General features: G+C 40.2%; 1 protein-coding gene across 1 annotated transcript; it reads left to right on the top strand.

Annotated features, from left to right (window-relative positions):
- Positions 1 to 9,795: 9,795 nt before the first annotated feature.
- Positions 9,796 to 12,091, top strand: LOC147627669 (uncharacterized). The gene is made up of 2 exons (XM_086814602.1): positions 9,796 to 10,777; positions 10,920 to 12,091. The coding sequence occupies exons 1-2, from the start codon at positions 9,913 to 9,915 to the stop codon at positions 12,026 to 12,028; spliced, it is 1,974 nt and encodes a 657-aa protein (XP_086670728.1). The 5' UTR covers positions 9,796 to 9,912; the 3' UTR covers positions 12,029 to 12,091.
- The last annotated feature ends 1,639 nt before the right edge of the window (positions 12,092 to 13,730 follow it).

Here is a 13,730-nt window from a genome sequence, read left to right as displayed (position 1 = left end):
AAGAATCATGAACCATGAAAGATGTCACCATATGTCTCCCAATCTACACAAATACATATGAACAAATATCACCAGAGCATGGATGGTTAAGAAAAATCAATGAGGAAAAAGCTAATACCTTTCGATGCTATATCTTAAAGCTTGCATCTTGTACTTCATCAAATCCCATAATTAGTAGGTGTTCTAGAATGTATGTTAATCTCCATTCTTTGCTAGCCTTGACAAGGTCAATGGTGCCATTGGGTAGTTTGTTGAGAGATAGCGATTGCGTTTGTGCAATGCTACATTGTATGGATGATGGATGATGGGTGAGTTGTGGAACACCTCGATTAAGAGGGGGTGTTGAGAGATATAATCGCGGTGTTGTGTGTATGTGGGAAAGCACCCTAGAGGTGCAAGATATTGTGGTGAGGTGGAATGCCACATGTAATATTGTATGGTGTGTGAGTGTTGACTAAAAGAGTGGAAAAGGAGTTGCCACATGGATGATGATGTGTAAAGTGGGATAAGGCTAGAGAGCCTATATCATTGTATGGTTCATGGAGAATGCAATACAAGGGGAATAGTGTTGAGTGTGCAATCTCTCTCTCTCTCTCGCTCTCATGAAGTTTTTAGTGTGGTTTAATCCACCTTCATCTTATGCTTAATCTATGTCCTTCACCATGACCAATCCCATTTCTAGAATCTTAACATGGTATCAGAGCCAAATGGGCTCTTGGTTATGGTGATTATTATGTATATTAGCTTGGTTGTGTGTTTCTTTGATTAAGCATTATTTTCAGTTATTATGAAAAAAAATTATGCACACTCATATTATCATTTGGATTTGCATTTGTGAGGATTTGAGAGAGATTTGGAGCTACCATTCTCAAGTTAGAGAGGAGATTTGCAACAAGGAAGTTGCATAGAAGCTGTCCAAGAGAGTTGCAAATGGAGTTTTGCAACATGAAGAGCTTGCTCATCATCAAGGAAGCTGAAAATGGAGATTTCAGCATTATGAAGGCTATGGAGTCTTCATCATCGTCAAGAAGAAGCTGCCAAGAGAAGATATGCATTATGCCTCAAGAAGGTTGGTTTTATGAAGTTTTGCCTCAAAGTTTTGTGTTTGAGCATGGAAAAATGCTCAATGTATAATGGTTGCTTAATGGGATGGAAGAATCCCAAGGTTCTTTGCTTGTCTAAGAAGGGACAAGCGGTTATGGGCTTGGAAGAAGTCCATGGTTGAGCACATTGGAAAGAGTGATGCTCATGTTTTTGCTCATAGAAGATGGGCAATGTTTGGTGGAAGCTTTTGGACTCTTCAGAATTGGCTTTATGATGCATTGATTGATGATAGTTGTGGGCAACAAGCACATGTGGATTGGCACCGAAATTCTTGGGATGACTTATCTTTTATTGGTCTTGATTTGGAGTCATCTTCAAGAGATATTGATATGCATGAGATGATGGAGTCCATATTTGTTATGGAGGTGGATGGTTTTGCTAATTTAGGCACTACACCTTCTATTGATGCAGGTATCCATGGGCATGATGAGTTTGTGGAAGAGATGGATTCCTATGTTCATGAGAGATTTGACAGTTATGCATCTACTTTGTGTGATGCTCATGGTGTGGACAAATGTGATGCACTAGTGTTACTTATGCATTGTTCGGTGTGGATAGTCGTGCCTTGATATTCACCTATGGGGATAGTGTTGGTCACGCATTGATAGGTGGTCCATGGACTACATTTGTGAATCCAACTTATTATGCTTTTCTGAGTTTGTATTGGAAAGTTTATGATTGTGAGCTCTATGAGACCGCTTCGTGTGTGGATGCCTTATCAGAGTCTAGTATTGATTGGGGTCATTGACTGGGGTCATGCCTATGTTAAATTTGAGGATCATAATTGGGACACTAGGGAGGATTACACATGCGGTGATGATGATGCACCGAGGATTTAGCCTATGTTGATCATAGCTATGAGCATTACATTGATGCCTTATACACATCATCATCAATACTTCAATGATGTGTATGGTGATACTCCTAATGTAGGGGATATTGGTGGTGGTAGGTTCTATGCTCATTGCATAGAGGATGACACGAAGGGAGTGACACCTATAAAGAGTCTATGGGATTATCATGATCATACCTATGCTCATATGGATAGTGGCTCTATAAGGTGTGTATCTTTTTGGACCTTGTGGACGTGGATATGAGGTGATGGTTTATGCAGTTGGGGCATTCACCCTTGGATGTGCTTTAGGCTATTTGGAATGTAATTTTGATGGAATGCACATGACTATCTTTGTCATAGATGATGGTCCTTGACATTTTCCATTTGATCAGGGAGGATACATGCTTAACCTTGCCTCTGATGGTGGTGATGGTTTATGCAGTTGGGGCATTCACCCTTGGATGTGCTTTAGGCTATTTGGAATGTAATTTTGATGGAATGCACATGACTATCTTTGTCATAGATGATGGTCCTTGACATTTTCCATTTGATCAGGGAGGATACATGCTTAACCTTGCCTCTGATGGCGATTTTCGACATTGGCCATCTGACGCAGAGAGCTCTACAGCCATTGTATTGGTGAGTGCATGATGTGGATTTCCATTTGACCCAAGGGGTTACATGGTTGTCTCTATCCCTTGCATACATTTGGTGGATCAAATGAGGAGGCATAACAGTGATTTTGTTGTGGAAATTCTTGTAAATCACTGTTAGAGACCTTCATACTACTTGGAGATCATGAAACTTGCATTCGGAAGTGTTGGAAAAGGAGATACCATCATGGTGGGAAGGGCAAGTTTTGGGATGTTTTGCATGTTTAAGATGCAATTTTTGGTCATGGGAAGTGAATTAGAGCCATGGATCATTTGGGATGCTCTCACATGAGTCACTTACAACTTCCATCCACCACAGTACAAAGATTCATAATGAGTTTCATGTATCTCATTTGAAGGCATATATTGGACCAGAAGTGAAAGTGTTGGATGAGCTACTTCCTATGAATGAGGATGGCATGGTGGTATATATATTTTCGAGAGAGTGTTGGCCATGAGGGAAAGGGTACTTTGCAACTGTTCTTTGCACAAATACCTTGTCAAATGGAAGGGATTACCTTAAGATGAAGCAAAGATGATAGCCCACCCACATGTTGGAAGGATATGAACACTTATTAAATACATCCGATGGAGAAAATTGAGGCATGAAATAGTGAATATGCTTGCTATAACTTTATTTAATTCAGTATTTTTTAGAGGCCAATATGATTCTCAAATAGGATGTTATTGACATATGCACTTCATGGCGAATTTATACTATATTTTGCTATGTTTTGGGGGTTGTTTATCACATGAGATGCTCTTAAGAATGGCTATGCTCTGTTGGATAGTTTTGTTACATGGTACATCACATGTATATCATGGATTGATGGTCTACACATCGGACATACTCATACCAATGAAGTAGACGAATGTCTAAGGACCAAACATATTTGGGTGGGGATTGTTTGTAATGTGGTGAAAGTTTGTAATGTGGTGAAGGCCATGGGCTCATAAGCATGGTTGGTAAGATCTTGGGTGATATGCGGCCAGTGGGATGATAGGCTATATGACAGCCATTCTAGAGACTGGCATAGTTATAGCGCCAGCTCATTTAGTCGGGTTCACACTATAGAGAACCCGTGTATGTATTTGGTTGAGTACCTTTCATATTATGAGTACTCTTATCTTGTATATGGTGTTTTGAGTGTTGAGTAGAGAAGAAGAAGAAGATTTTCAGCCTCTCACCTTGTGTGTTCTCTATTAGGGTTTTGTGAGTGTGTGTGTGTGCTTGCAAGAGCTCAAGCTCTCTTCCCCCCTGCATCTTTTCACCATACACTTAAGAACAAGAAGTTTTGGACATTGTCTCATGTACCGATTGTGTTTCGTCATGCATAGATCTTTTTCCTATGATGGAAACATCCATATGTGTTGATGTAGTGGCCCATTGTGAGCCAATGATGAGCTTTGTGATGGCTAGAAATTCACATCTTGTTCATGATTGTGTGAATGAGACTCTTTTACCATTCTCAAGGACACTTAACACTTGGCTTTATGATGCATTGACTGATGATTATTGGGGGCAACAAGCACATGTGGATTGGCACCGAGTTTCTTGGAATGACTCATCTTTTCTTGGGGTTGACTTGGAGTCATCTTCAAGAGATGTTGATGTGCATGAGATGATAGAGTCCATATGTGGAGGTGGATGGTTTTGCTTTGAGCACTACACCTTCTATTGATGCATGTATCCATGGGTATGATGACTTTGTGGAAGAGATGGATGCTTATGTTCACAAGAAATTGGATAGTTATGCATCTACTTTGTGGGATGCTTATGATGTGGATATATGTGATACTCATAGTATGGACAACTTTGTTTTTGATCCGCCTATGGTAGGTGTTACACATGCATTGATTGGTGTAGACAACCATAGTAGGGATTCACCTATGGATGCTTTGAATAATGGTCCGTGGACTACATTTGTGAATCCAATTTATGATGCTTTTTCAATCTCGGAGTGGAAAGTTTATGATTGTGAGATCTATGAGACTGCTTCATGTGTGAATGCCTTATCGGAGTCTAGTGTTGATAAGGATCATGCTTATGATGGTCTTGGGGATTGTACCTTGGACACTTGGGCACATTACACATGTGGTGATGGTTATGCAACATGATGATTTGACATATATTGATCAAAGTGTTGTGCATTAGAGGGATGTGCTACATACACCTATTGGAGATGCTCCTTGTTTCCATGATGTGTATGACGATTCTCCTTGTACATGGGACATTGACAGGTGCTATGTTCATTGCATAGAGGATGACATAGAGAGAGTCATACGTGTGGAGGGTTTGTCGGATTATCATGAGAGGATAGGGATGACTATGATGATGCATGATTAATGCTTGATGGTGGAGTATGTGATGATAGTTTTGATGATGGAGATACCCACTATGATATTTTTTTCTCTATGCTTGATGGTGGAGATTTCCATATGTATAGTGAGCATGCATATTTGGATGATCACACCTATGCCTATATAGATGTGAGCTATAAGGTGTGTTTCTTTGGACTTTGTGAATATCGACATGAGATGATAGTTTATGCAGTCAAGGCATTCATTTTTGGATGTGCTTCGTGCCATTTGGAGTGTAATTTTGATGGAGAGCATATGACCATCTTCATCATAGATGATGGCCCTTCACATTTTCCATTTGATCCCGCCCGGTCATGTGGATCATCATTTCGCTAGATTATTGGATGGAGCTTCCTTCAGTACATGTGGTTATGCATGTGTGTGCATATGGATCACTGGTTCTTTGGACTTTCTCTTCTTCTTCTTCTTCAATCACTTCCATTGTTACTGCCTTGGAAGTGGACGGCTGATTTGAAAACAACTCTCTTTGACTTTCCCTATTCTGAGGCAGAAGTCTTGCATTACTTTGGTTTGAAACTGCACTGGGTTGGTTAGAGGGTTTACCTCTGGGATTTCCCTGATTTTGGTGGATAGAAACCTGATTACTTTGGAAGGAAGGAGCTGGAGTCTGGAATCTTGATCCCTGATTTCCCTGCCCTTAAAACTTTGATCCAAAAATAGTTGGACAATCCATACTGCGATGTCCAAATCCTTGACAGTTATAGCATTTCACTCCCTTGTTCAAGGGTGTAACTTTTATAGTTGAATTCCAGGGGATTGAGTTTTGGAAAAAGGAGATTTCTTCCATTCTAGAACTTCCCATATCCTAGGCTTGACCGTGATATCTCTTAGGCGGTGGAAGGCTAGAATCACCTTCTGGGATCTTGACATCAAAGGCCTTGGAGAAATCCTTCACCATCCGCACTACTTCGGCCATGGAAACTGGCTTGGCGTTCTTCACCAAAATATTCAAAGGTTCGTTCAGTCCCCGAATGAACCTGGCCATCAGCTGTTCTTCATTCGCCTCGTGGTGGCGAGTATTTGAGGAGGAGAGCGAACGTTTGGTGATATACTTCAATAGTTCTGCTCCCGTGGGTTAACTCTAAGAATTTGTTTATCTTTGTTTCCAAAAAGCCGAGGGGACATAACCTCGTCCTTAGGTAAATTTTGAGATCATTCTATGTCTGGGTATTCCGATCTAGACAGTTTGTCTCGCAGTGGTTTCTCCATGCCACTCTGGCTATTTCTACTATCTTCAGCCTTACTGCTGCAAGAGCCATTTTGCTCTTCTCATTATACACGGTGACATCAAAATACTCTTCCATTGCTTCGATCCACTTCTCCACAGCCTCGCCCAAGTTTTCCCCTTAATCCTGGAAAGGCCCAGGCTACGAGAGCTATGAAGAGTTTTACAAACATCCAAGTCGAGATCTTCCTCATCGAGTTGGGGGTTATCATTTCTACCACGACGACCTCGATCCATGTTTGTATCAATACGAAACATCTTGTGAAGTCCCTTTATTTTATGATTCAAATCCGATTTTTGATTCATCTGATTTTGGGGTTCTTTAGATAGGTTGGCTCCCCACAAAATCGTGGGATAAAGATACTCGCATTATCAGATAACAATTCATTCAAAACATATCATTCATATCTTTAACACAATAATGGTCTATTAGACCAAAATTTCCATCTGAACAGTACTCCATGGGGGATTTCAATTTTATAGATTTTTAATTTGCCATCCCTTAACTTGATCCACTGGGTCAAGAGTTAATAGTAGCAATCTATCAGCACAATACACTAATCTCATAGTGATTTGTTGAAGTCATTATCGTCATTCCAATTACCAACATCAACACAGGGACTCGTGCCTTCATCCTCATTGTGGTTTTGCTCAGTTTATCACTTTTCAACCAAAAATTCAGGGATCATCATTTTTCAATCAGAATCCAATTCAACTCATCAATTCTCAATCATAATTTTAAAATTATACCAACCACATTCAAAATCATATACTACCAGTAAAGAGCTGCAGTTATACCCTCGGTATATACAGTAGTCATGGTCCTTGGAACTATAAGGTAAATACGATCATGTCTTGGCCTCAAGCAAGTCAGGGATTCCATATAACTGCAGTACTTCTATCTAAAGACCCAATTATCAATTTAGGAAATTCATTCTGAATATCAACTTGTATGAGTTTCACCACACAATTCCAACCTTTTACTGCTTCTTCATAAATTTATGACATTCTTGGCTTCTCGATTGATCCAGTTTAGCCAAATCGCTCTGATACCAGCTGTGAGATCTCTGTCCCCACCGCGCAATGAATTCAGGGGTGCTAGCAGCGGAAGTAGCACTTCTTGTGCGAGGCAGGGTCCTACACTCGAGGCCTCGCCCACGGATATCCGGACAAGTGACTAATCCATCGATTCTTCTAGAACCGAAACTCGGAAGAACTTCCCTTGTCCGAAAAGCATGGGTGATTCCTCCCAGGATAACTTTTCTCTAAACATAGTCAAAAGCCTTAACCAAGTGAACTGATCTGACCGAACCCGAAAGTCCCATAGTCAGATCAGGGAAAAGATTGTACTTGGAGCATAGAGACTACCACTTTTTTCTCCATTGAGAGGCACAGCTGTTGATTCTTTTCCATAGAACAATTTTTATCTGGAAATTACTTCATCTATTAGCCAACCACCCAACCATTGTAGTGATGAGATCCAATTAAAAATTTGGTCAGGTTTTGTCCCGGGTACTAGGGAAAAGAGTTCCCAGGCCCCCTAGCCGGATATTCATCTATTTATGTATAAATTCTATTTTAAAGAAAATAACACTTTTAAAATAAAATTAAATCCTTTATGCATCTTTCTATGCATAAAATCAAAATTAATGAGAATAACTCTTTTGAAATAAAAATAAATTTTTTTATGCATCTTGCTATACATAAAATCAAAATTAATGAGAATAACTCTTTTGAAATAAAAATAAATATGCATCTTTCTATGCATAAATTCAAAATTAATGAGAATAACTCTTTTGAAATAAAAATAAATTCCTTTATGCATCTTTCTATGCATAAAAATTAATTCTAATGAAAATAATGCTTTTACAATAAAAATATCTCCAATATGCATCTTTCTATGCATAGAATTAATTCTAATGAAAATAACGCTTTTACAACAAAAATATTTTCAATATACATCTTTCTATGCATAGAAATTAATTCTAATGAAAATAACGGTTTTACAATAAAAATATTTCTAATATGCATATTTCTATGCATAAAAATTATTTCTAATAACAATAACGCTTTTACAATAAAAATATTTTCAATATGCATCTTTCTATGCATAGAATGAAAATAACACTTTTACAATACACAAACGGAGGGGATTACTCTTTTTGAATAACATAAAGATAAAACTTATTTCCATAAAATTTAAGAAAATTTTGCCATACCCTCCTTTGTATGGTTGACCAATTGTTAATTTTTACACTCTAAATCTACTTAAAATTTACCCCAAGATGAATTTAGCACTCTAACTTAATCAATTCCCATTTTTTAAAGAGAAAACAATAGGAAAAATTCAACTCTATTTATTTGATTACACATCTTGGATAAAGAAGGGTTGAATGAAGAGAAGGGGGAAGCCTTCCCATCAAGGCATAATATCCAATTTCAATTTAAAAGCAGCAAGAAATCATCTCGGTTCTTCCAAAACAGAATCCGAAAAAACTTCCCTCGCCTAGAAAGCACGGGCAATTCCTCCCCATGATATTTTTATTCTAATGTAGTCAAGAGCCTTAACTAACCAAACTGATCCGACTGAACCTGTCATATGGTCAGATCAAGGAAAAGACTTGCACTTGGATCATAGAGACTAACGGTTTTTTCCTCATCGAGAGGCACAGGCGTTGATTCTTTTCCATAGAACAAAGACTATCCGGGATTTACTTCATCTATCGTACCATAACAGAATTGAGTCTGGGGGGCTAGTAAACGTCTAGCGGGGGGAGTAGGCTACTTTTGCTTTGGCAAAATCAGCACTAGTTCTTGCGATGCATCTCCCAAGTAGAGACTCTTCATCTACTCATTATGAGCCAGCCCCCCTAGGATACTGATTCCTCCATTTGATGCATGCATGGCACATGGATTGTGTTTGTAGTTACATGTACTATGTTAGACACAAGGATAGTGTGGTAAGGAACTAGAGAATCTTGTACTTTTGGCTTTAAAAACCTAGCATCTTCAACTTGAAGCCCAAAGCCAAGAAGTAAAGTTTCAAGATTATTTTGATGAAACCTAAGTAAAGTTTTAAGATTATTTTGATGAAACCTTACTCTAGGATTCAAATTTAAGGGATGGGCCCAACCCAACACCGCCCTCATGGGAGACTAGGTCCTACTTGGGATCTGGACGAACACTCCTAAAGGGTGTCTCAACAATTTTCTGTCCAATTTTAAACTTTTTCTAAGTAGCAGTGGATTTATAAATATTGATGTACAATACACCGCTTTGTCAAGGAAACACGAGAGAGGAGACTCGAGCCTGGATCCTTCTGTCCCGTGAATCCAACCAACCACTGTCAACCACTCGGTCCTTGGGATGGATTTAATGTGTGTGATACATACACAATGCACATGTCCATTTAAACTCAGAAAATCAAATAAAAAATCAAGTTCATCTTGATGCACACATGTACTTGAGACTGATTTGAAGTGATTTCCCATCACTGTACATGTTCATTGGTGACCCATATTGAATTCACCTCTACCTAACGCGGTTCTCGACCTTTGTACGTCCATGGGTTCAATACCCAAATGATCCTTGGGATTTGTGAATACAATTAGGCGTCCCGGCGCAGTCACTGATCATGCATGCATTCTTCTGTTTCATTTTTGCCCCGCCCTCCAGCTCTAGCTGCCTCAGCATACTGATCTGTAGACACTGAAATGGAGAATTCCCAGCAACAGCAGCCCAGTAGCACTGATTCTGCATCCATTATCTTGCGGCCTGTCCGTGTCATCGACCTCGCTTCCACCTTTGGAAGCGACGGTGCGGTGTGCTTCGCCGTGCCTCAAGACTGGGATTTTCACGTCATCTCTCACACATGGAGCCTGGGCGTTCGGCAGCTTTCTGATGAGATCGGTCAAAAAGTCGCAGGAAAGCACAGCTACGACGAAGCTTTTGGAATGGCAAACTTCAGCTCAAACGAGTGCTACAGGCAGCTTGTGGATTTTCTGATGCTGTTGGCTAAAGATGGAGTTCAGAAGGTCTGGTTCGACGCTATTTGCATCAACCAGCAGGACGAGGCGGAGAAGAAGAGAGAGATACTTAACATGGGGGCATACTATGGAGAAAGCCAGGGTTGCTACGTTCTTACTCACGGCCTTGGCAAAGGATACAAGGTTTGGCCAGTCCAGGAGTTCTCTGGCCGTTCCTTCTTCGAGGAAGAGGTTCCACGATGGTTCACCCGTGTATGGACGCTACAGGAGTTTGTTCTCCCGCAGAAATTGATCTTTGTGGTGGGCGGACTCACCAACTGGATAAAACTCCATCTCAACTCTCGGATCATCCGCTGCAACGAGTCGGAGATGCAGGGATTCTGTAGATGTTGCACGCTTTCAAATATAGACACATTCAAATCGTCAGGTTTCACATATGGCGGCGTGTTCATTGTGTGTGAGTGCGGTGGTGAGAAGATTTCAGCTTATGCTGACACCATTAAAGAAGAAGTGGAACTTCTGGAGAGCAGGGAGATTGGTGGTCAGGCGTGTGCTTCCTGTGGTTGTAAGGAGCCTCTCATAAGAAAGGCAGGTGAGAAAAAAGGGCTGAGGTTAATCATCGTCTGCATGTGTATAACCTTGAATTTTTGCCAGTGTTTCTGGCTTGGAATTGAACTCCTTTTTAGGATTTGATAAGGATTCAATCTTGAAGCATTTGTTTGGGGAATCTGCAGGAAATCTATCATATGAGGGACAGATCTATTTTGTTGATAGGGATGCTTATATGTTCTTGATCAGCCTTGCACGAGCAGAAGCATTCGAACATGTGGGCTATTCGGAGAAGCGAATTTTTATGGCTAAAGGATATAAGAGGATCTGCGAAATGTATGGTTTCAGGCATCAAAGGCACAGCAGTCCAAGGGAGGTGATAAACCATGTTCTATGGAGATCCTGCACGAATGAGGAGGATCGACTGCTGGGGATTCTGGGATTGCTGCCCGGAGTAGAGGGTTTGAAGCAGTTGAGAGTGGGGGCAACATTGGAAGATCACATTTTGGACATGGCAAGCAAGTGCCATCCGGACTTACTGATTGAGCTATGCACTGTGAATGCGGAAGGCAATAAAACCATGGGCATGTCATGGGCACCGAATATGACAGACGCCACGAGTTTCGTCTGGTCTGAGAGGCCTGATACCAGGATTCAACGTGCTGTGGAGGTGGTTGCTGTGGGTAGAGATGGGATCTTGTTGAAGGGGAAGACCCTAAGTGGACGTGTCACTTATGCACGAGGTTCAGGCTTGAGCAGCATGTCTGTGCCATGCATGGAGCGCCCCTTGTTCCATATCCGGTGGAGGAAGTACACTGCACGCGACTCCCATTGCGATATCTTCTCTGGTTCACTAGTGGATATGGATAGTTCATCAATGGACAAGTACTTCAGTGGTTCATTAGTGCATATGGATGGTGCATCAGTGGATAAGTACTTCAGTGGATCTCTAGAAATACCTGTTCGTAATTGTGGTCATCCCATTGTAACTGCAGATTATAGTGGTGGGCTGTCGTTTCATATGTGGGTCATCCTCCTGGGGCGTTTCACCAAGAACAATTGGCCTTCTCCACGGATGCACCAAGATTTTCAGGTTGCCATGGCTTGCATTGGCAACCCGGAAGCGACTGTGCTTCACAAGATTGGCCTCCTCACTAGCGTTCATGATGCATTTAGTGACCATCTCTCTAAAGTCAAAGAACATCTTATCGGAGGGCTAGGAGGATATCTCAACGAGACGAGTCCAATAGTCTGTCACACAAGTGAGGAGGCCAAAAGTCCTTCAAACACGTAGAAGATGTTATTTATGGCTCTAAGAGCTAATTTTTTAAATATGATTTAAATATCGCGTGTGGGAGAAGGAGCCATACACATAGAGGGGGAATGGTTGCACACCGAATACCTTGTTCATTATTGAGTAATTTCTACCTTATGCTATGGTCTAGTGAAGTAATTTATTTTTTGTGTAATTCATGCTTTTATTAATTTTGAGTGCTCACATAAATACTTGGAGTTAAGATTTGCAGTAGAAATGAAAGTAACATCACCTGTGCTACATTATGTGGAGGAAAAAGATCTATGCATGCCGAAACACAATCGGTACATGAGACAATGCCCAAAACTTCTTGTTCTTAAGTGTATGGTTTCATAATCACTTTCTTTTGAGAATTTTCAGAGCAAGTGTGTTAACCCTATATGCCCTCAATGAACTCACAAAGACCCACATAATCATAGTCCATGCAATGACCAAAAGGTTAAGTGAGTACACTACAAGGAAAAGTGACTATAGGCGCGTTTATAGACGCGTTTTGACAACGTGGTTTAAAATGTTACGGGCACGTTTATAAGCGCGTCTAAAATTGCGCCTACCGACATGTGTCTATATACATGTCTATACACACGTCCAAGGCTTAACGTCAGGTGGAAGTTTATAAGGCTTAAAGGCTTTTATAAGATTTAATTAAGTCTTATTAAGAGCCTTATAAGGTTATCAAAGCTAACTACAGTAGCCCCAACTATCATGGCAATCAACGATGCTTCTCCAGCCGCAAGCAGCATCTCCAACAAGAAGCTCAAAATGAAGTGAGGTTTTGAGGAAAAGAATCAAAGATGAGGTGAGAACCAAGATGCAAGGTAGTGTGGGAGGCAAAGTTTATATGGGTAAATGGCAACAACACTTATGTACCAAACTTCGAGCACAAAGTGCATCGACTTTGTGTGTAAAGATGACATAAGCATTTAAAATATATTGCTTTGAAAAAGTTGTCTACAAAGGCATGATTGAACCACCATGCAACTTTGCTTTACAAAAGTTGTGTAAAAAGTAAGAATTAAAGTGCCATGCAACTTTGCACCAACACTGCACCCTTCCACTAGGCTACACGATTTTTGTGATGAAGAAGGAAAATCATATGTTTCAATATAGAAAAACTTCATAGGCTCAAGAAGTAGCCATCATGGTGACTTCCTTCCCATCTCGTGCACACCGTCTTGTATCACCCTTATACGCAAACCTCTAGTATGCCTGCTACGCAAACCTTCCCATGCACCACAACCCCTCTTTCTTTCTATATCTCTCTTATACACACATATCCACCTATTTTACTATTATGTTACACACACATACCTCTCTCTCTCTCTCTCTCTCTCTCTCTTTTGTATGCAAGCACACATGCACACACGCATAATGAGTAAATAGGATACTCGAAAGTAGTATAGTAATAAATAGATAAATGTAAGTCTTTAAAATATTTAAAAAATCCAAAGGATTTAATAAAATAGTAGGCACAATAAAAATTCCAAATTAATCAAGAAAGTCTTGAGAGACAAAATAAGGAAAAGATGGTCAATAACAAGATTTATATTAAGAAATGTGTAATGCATATATTACAATGGAAGACAAAAACGTGTGTTTATATTTGAGTATTTAGAGAGTGCATGAATAAATTTACCATTAAGGAATCAAAAAAATTCTCACCTCAAAGTAGAGTTCAATC

Source organism: Cibotium barometz, chromosome 20 (genome assembly GCF_041138505.1).
Source record: "Cibotium barometz isolate CiBa-2024 chromosome 20, ASM4113850v1, whole genome shotgun sequence".
Lineage (NCBI taxonomy): Eukaryota > Viridiplantae > Streptophyta > Polypodiopsida > Cyatheales > Cibotiaceae > Cibotium > Cibotium barometz.
Note: the sequence above shows the minus strand (reverse complement) of the source record. Positions and strands in the feature narration are given on the sequence as shown.